Below are 6720 nucleotides of genomic sequence, written 5' to 3'. Positions count from 1 at the left end.
TTTTTTTTTTTTAATTATTATTATTCTGACAGAAAACAACATCCAGAACCAGACTTGAGAATGTCTTTCGAGAGTCTGATGTGACTCTATTTTGATCAAATCATTCAGCAAATTTATTGAAGACAAACTTTTTAATTGATGTTAGAAACATTCTCCTCTTCAGGCAATTAGCTGCAAATTACCCGCCTTGGTGTTTACATGGGACAAGTACTCGAGGGCATCCACCGCCCCATCCCGCCTCACCCTTGTCCTCAGACTCAAAGCCAATGAGACGGCCTCCTCCTCAACTATTTTTGGCTGAGCAGCGATTGGCTGAAAGTTTGTATAGATCAAAACGATTTCCCATGTTAGAGTTCCAGTTCGGAGAGAGGGGCAGTTGCCTTCAGATAAGTTAAACCTACGTGCCTTTTTGTTTTCAAGTTCAATGTTCGGAAGATAGGCTATAGCCATTGCAAATTTGTGTGCCTAGTTTGAAGAAAACATTCAAGGAGACATGGATACCGGCGACTTAAGAGAGACATGTTCCTCAGATGAAGAAGCTACCTCACTGGCATCCCCAAAGGACCAGAAAACATCCGTGTCAAGCTTACCTTTTAGCGTGGAAACTTTGATGTCGGATAGAGGAACGCGGAGCTACCTGGCACAACAAAATAAGGGAATGTCGTGTTTAACGAGAAGGGACAATCCATTCACAATTTTTAGAGACACGGTGGGTTCTGAAGACTTAACCAAGCATTTCATTCCGTCTTCGCCCGTGAAGTCCGAAACATCAGACCACGACGATGCCCCGTCTTGGGCCGCGCGATCCAGATTATCATCACCTCCTAGTAAGTGACTTATAACTTTAGTTTATCTTTTTACAATTGTGAGCACTTACTTCCATTTTCACATTGCACTGTGATAAAACAGCTGAGTAGGAAAGTCATTTACGTCAACATGTTTTGTTCACATAAGATGTGTGATTGTGTGAATATATAATTTGATCCTAGTCGTATTTAAGGTCATACTGTAATCATTGTATATATAGTAGGCCTATTATGAATAGTCTATCCATTATTCTTTAAAAACAGAAAAAATATAAAGCTTTTAACATCAAATACATTCAAGATTATACTTGCTAGATGAAATACAGCTTTTGAAACCAGACACATATAGAGAGTTTATTGAAAAACAAATGCATATTATAGCAAAAGAGCTGAAAATGTGTAATCTTACAAACACTCCAGATATGTGACTTTATTAAATGTTCTGTCACAGGACAGCTGAGCCCTGCCACTTGCTCGCTGCGAAAGCACAAGACGAACCGCAAGCCACGCACCCCCTTCACCACCTCCCAGCTGCTGGCTCTGGAGAGGAAGTTCCGTCAGAAGCAGTACCTGTCCATCGCCGAGCGGGCCGAGTTCTCCAGCTCACTCAGCCTGACTGAGACCCAGGTGAAGATCTGGTTCCAGAACCGGCGGGCCAAGGCCAAAAGACTGCAGGAGGCCGAGCTGGAGAAGCTCAAGATGGCCTCCAAGCCCGTGCTGCACCCGAGCCTGACTCTGCCGTTCCCCCTCGCGTCCCAGTTCCAGGTGTCCGGCTCCCTCTACGGACAGACTTACCCTTTCCGCCGACACATGCTTCCCATGCCCCCCATGGGGCTCTATGGAAGCCCGATGGGATACAGTGTCTATCATCTGTCCTGAGTTACCCCGACTCCCCAGCACCTCGAGAGATGCTTTCATGATAGAGTCAGCAGAGAGTTAATCACTACACCCTTCTCTATAAGCTGTTTGCAGATTGACCGCATGTATGCAACAACAATGCACCTTACAGTGACAGCCTACACAACAAACACCAGAAGGACTGTGATAATTAGTCCTGCTTTCAAGTACTTATAGTGTATATTTTTGTTTAGTCTGGCTATGTTCCGATTCAATACCCATTCAACCAGATGACTGCTGTGTAGATTTATGTGTTTCAGGAAAAAAAAGACAAGTAGTTTGATGTTGTCACTGAGCAGTGCTTTAGAAATTGATTTATTTTTCACCTAAAGTATTCAGCATGTCAGTAAAAAAAAAAAATCCAAAGATTTATGGGTATGAAAAAGAACGCTCATCATTGTGAGAGAGTATACAATGTTGGAAATGTGTTTCAGCTCTTATTGCAAGATTGCACTCTAGACATGCTGATGCCAGTATAAAACAATTGGAAAAGTGGAATGGATTTTTTTTATGTCCTTTGAAAGGGCTTTGTTAGAGTTTTATTTCTTTTTTATGTTGAATATATGCTCTTATCCTTTCACAGTACTATTAAACATATTTATATAGAGGAGTTGTACTATAAGATTAATGCTATATTGAGTTTATATTAAATTTATGTAAATAAATGATCAACCATGTCCTGATTTATTAAATGTTCTCCAGAGGTTCTCCAGCATTAAATGTTCTCTTCACTTGCATTCAATTTAGATCTCTTGATAATGTGGTTCTCTGTCTCAGTGCTAAAGCCCAAAAGCAAGATTAACAGTACAGTTATATTAAAAAATAAAATATATTTTGACACCATGATTAAACAGGCTTGAGAAGTCTGCAGATTACTGTATGTTTGCCAGACACAATGAATGGCCTCATTGAGCTGTAGATGTGGAGATTCAGTGAACAAAATTAAATGCAATGCAGTTCAGCAATGCATCAGGACCATCTTTAAAACACTGGTATGGAATTTTGACACCTTCAACAGCCGGTTTGGCACAAATAAAAGCTGTTGGTGTCTTTTGGAAATATAGTATTGGTTATGACTTTCTTCCATAATCGGGGTGGTCCTCCCCAGACTACCAATGCATAGCTCTGGGGGCAACAAGTGTGTTGTTGGCTTGTACTTAATTTGACCATGCACCAAAACTGAATTTTAAGATGATACCAGAACTAGTTGCCTATAAAAAATACTATATATACCTCAGCAAGTGGCAAATTGTTGCCTGCTATTGAAACAGTTGCATAGGCTACTGGTACAACAAGTTTGTGTTAGTGAGTGCATTACACAAAGAAGCAAATGTGTCGGCCGTGTAGGCTACTTGTGTTGATTCAAATGCCTTCACTGGGCATGCTTTGCTTGGTTTGATAAGGTGTGATATTTAAGTAAGCCGACCAAAAAAGGGAGCGTTTAAGGTAGGAAATCGACTCGCTTGTCGTGCAAGGGCCTTTTTAATTCTTTTTAAATTGAGCCAGCTAGAAAGCGGGCCTCGAGCAGTCAAGCAGCTAATCTTTGTAAATGTTCAGTTTGACCCGGGCAGCTTTTCTTCTCATGCCGGTGGTCTTTGGAGAAATTAATTAAGCAATGTCATTATATGACGTGCTGGTCGGTTGGCGCAGCCACTGTGTTGCCTAGACCCCTTAATCTCCAACATGCGCTTGACCTGAAGAATGCCATTACCTGTTAATTTTCCGAAGCGGGCTAAATCCACCTTTAATGGTAAATAATTTACAATAGATTTATGGTCTTTCTAGATGAAACAGGCACCCATTAAAACGTTCTAATCCCGAGGGTGTGTAGGCATACTTTTAAGACCTAAACCCCCCACAGACAAAATATACTTGCTACAGTCCCTGCAAGACTCCTTTCTTTGCTATAGTCATGCAGTGACACAGGAACCATTCTAGTTTTTCACAAAACCTTTCTTTGAAAAGGTTCTCGATCATTAGCAGAAAAAAACAATGCAGAACAATGATAATATTTGTCGAAGGCCTTGGCCCGAAGGACTTCTTCAGAGTGTTAACAGACGCCGAGTGTGTGCTCTGAAACTTCTCGAAATGCCAGGCTCCATGTCAACCCAAACTCTTCTTAATTGTCCTTAGCATCCAATTTTAACTCCACCACTGTGAAATTGTATGTGTCTGCGTGTGTGTGTGTGTGTGTGTGAATGTGTGGGATTGTGTGTGCGCGGGACTTGGCGATAAGGCGCACAGCGCATTATATGATTGGGTTCACCTTCTTTTACTCACTTAGCTGTGTCTGTAGCTGGCCGAGTCCTCTTGGCTCCGTGTCCTGTGGAACGCTCGTTACAATTAGCGATTATTTCACAGCCCATTTCCATGGCCTTTGTTTTGAAAACAGGCCTAGGCATTAGCGCGATAGCAAATCTTTTGGAGATTTGAAATTACCTCCTGGCCCTAGAGGAGGTGCTTTTTTCTCTCTTTCTCTCACTCCTTTGGTCTGGTCCCCACAGGAGGCCCTTTTCATGACGAAAAAGCCTTTTATGCGCAGTGGGGAGTAATGCGTTTGAGCGCGGCTTACTGGGGAGGTCTGGAAAAGTGATATGATTTGTTCCCCAATAATCCAGAGTTGACACACACACACACACACATACACACACACACACACACACACACACATACATGTGCACGTACACGCAAACACACACAATACATTCACACACATGAATACACAAGCAAAGTAAACAAGCAAATGCACACAACCACAAAACATACACTCACATACTCACACACACACACACATACATGTGCACGTACACGCAAACACACACAATACATTCACACACATGAATACACAAGCAAAGTAAACAAGCAAATGCACACAACCACAAAACATACACTCACATACTCACACACACACAACACATTCACATACATCGAAATACACAAGTAAAGTACACTAGCAAATGCACACATACACACACAAACACACACACACACAGAATACATTTGCATACCAGAAATACACAAGTAAAATACCAGCAAATTCACACACACACACACACACACACACGAGAACAAACACACAAGTCACAAGGACAGTTTTCATCCACAGCTCAGATTTGCGTGCTCTTTTTGCCATCGCTCATGGCGAGTTATAGTGCTCATACAGTACAGTGCCACTAGGTGTCACAATCTGCCCATTTACAGGGAACGCCACTCTAAAATCTGGAGAGAAGGGAGGTTAATCTTTCCTGACAGCACAGACGGGTGAGTGAACCAGTGGAGGGAAGTGGAAATATTTAGATGGAGCTATGAAGATGCCATGTAGAGTTACTATGATTGATGCACTTTGCTCTAATGCAGGTCAGAGTACTCAACACAAGCAGCATCTAGATACATGGAGACACAAACGCAGGAGACAGGAAAATCATAAACAAGCATTCAAATGTTAAGAGAGCTATTAACAAGTGTTTGTTTTTACATCGATTATATCCAGTGAAGTTGCCCCTTAAAACGGAGTCAAATTAGTTTACATAAGGAGGGTGACACACTTTCATTGTACACTGTATGTGTTCCTCAAATCCTTTTATATAAATCCTTTCCAGACCTTTAAGCACATTCCAAAATCTATAGTGATTCAAACATGAGCAACTAGAGGTAAGTGTGCCTGTGTGTGTGTGTGTGTTTTTGTAAATACATGTGCCTGGACTTATGCCTGTGTGTGTGTGTCTGTGTGTGTCTGTGTCTATATGTGCCTGGACTTATGCCTGTGTGTGTGTGTGTGTGTCTGTGTGTGTGTGTGTGTGTGTGTGTGTGTGTGTGTGTGTGTGTGTGTGTGTGTGTGTGTGTGTGTGTCTGTGTCTGTGTCTGTGTCTGTGTGTGTGTGTGTGTGTGTGTGTGTGTGTGTGTCTGTGTCTACATGTGCCTGGACTTATGCCTGTGTGTGTGTGTGTGTGTGTGTGTCTGTGTGTGTCTGTGTCTGTGTCTGTGTCTGTGTCTGTGTGTGTGTGTGTGTGTGTGTGTGTGTGTCTGTGTCTGTGTGTGTGTGTGTGTGTGTGTGTGTGTGTGTGTGTGTGTGTGTGTGTCTGTGTCTGTGTCTGTGTGTGTGTCCATGCATGAGGAGGGGAGGGGGGATTATCTGACTGCAGGAAGTGTGGAAGGGAGGGAATGGACCATAATAATTGCTCAGAGAGGAGTGCACAAGTGATTGACAAACCCTACAATGGCTTTGATGGGGGAAGAAGGGGGTGGCAGGGCAAGAGACTGGAGGAGAGAGAGAGAGAGACAGAGTGAGAGAGAGATGCGAGAGAGAGAGAGAGAGAGAGAGAAAGAGACAGAGAGAGATGTGTGAGAGAGTCGGGGTTGCTGTTGTTGTGCCTGTGCACACCTGCTAACGTAACCGGTGTCAAAGCCATTGGGGTGCCTATTGGAGCGTGTGGCTAAGCCTTGACGATAGGGAGGCTCCCCTCCGGCTTTCGTCTTGTTTTTCTCAGCCCCGGAGCCTGTGAGAGGTAGAGATAACATCGACATGATACCGGAGGGGGGAGACGGAATTTGGGGCAAAACCTTGAAAGGCAGAATTTTATGACTATGCCTTTCCTTGTTTACCTGGAACAGAGAGTGTACCTGAAAAACCGAGTGAATGTGTCACTGAGAACGATGTTTTAGTTCTACCCTGGTATGTCCCTAACCACAACAATGAGGTTTTTTTTTCTGAATAAATTGGGACAGTGGGACAGTGAAAGCTATCAGTATTTGTGTCATTGCACCTATTCTCCTAGACATTGTGAATGTATTTAGACCATCTTTTATTTAAAGGCAGTCTGCTTAGATTACCTTGTCTAAAACGTTATTGAGACTATGGCACTGTATTGTAAACTGTACTGCACCGTACGATTATTCTCTGTGCTATTTTGCCGGCCCTCTTTGAGCAAGGTGTTGAAAGAGCTCAAATGCCCTGGGGCACTCTCACCCAAATAAACAGTCTAGTAAGTAGTATGACAGGTAACATGAAACAAGGCAG

The 6720-nt window shown here is 42.8% G+C and overlaps 1 protein-coding gene across 1 annotated transcript; it reads left to right on the top strand.

Moving 5' to 3' along the window:
* Positions 1-343: 343 nt before the first annotated feature.
* Positions 344-2440, top strand: msx2a (muscle segment homeobox 2a). The gene is made up of 2 exons (XM_042075039.1): positions 344-827; positions 1258-2440. Exons 1-2 carry the CDS (start codon positions 494-496, stop codon positions 1683-1685), a joined length of 762 nt encoding a protein of 253 aa, XP_041930973.1. The 5' UTR covers positions 344-493; the 3' UTR covers positions 1686-2440.
* Positions 2441-6720: the final 4280 nt, after the last annotated feature.

This window comes from Alosa sapidissima, chromosome 20, assembly GCF_018492685.1.
Source record: "Alosa sapidissima isolate fAloSap1 chromosome 20, fAloSap1.pri, whole genome shotgun sequence".
NCBI lineage: Eukaryota > Metazoa > Chordata > Actinopteri > Clupeiformes > Clupeidae > Alosa > Alosa sapidissima.
This window is presented reverse-complemented; position numbering and strand designations above follow the sequence as displayed.

Bases quoted from the DNA above. Each gene is read 5' to 3' on its own strand.
- msx2a (XM_042075039.1), top strand. From the start codon at position 494: ATGGATACCGGCGACTTAAGAGAGACATGTTCCTCAGATGAAGAAGCT. The intron at 828-1,257 runs GTAAGTGACTTA...GTTCTGTCACAG, and splicing joins CAGATTATCATCACCTCCTA to GACAGCTGAGCCCTGCCACT.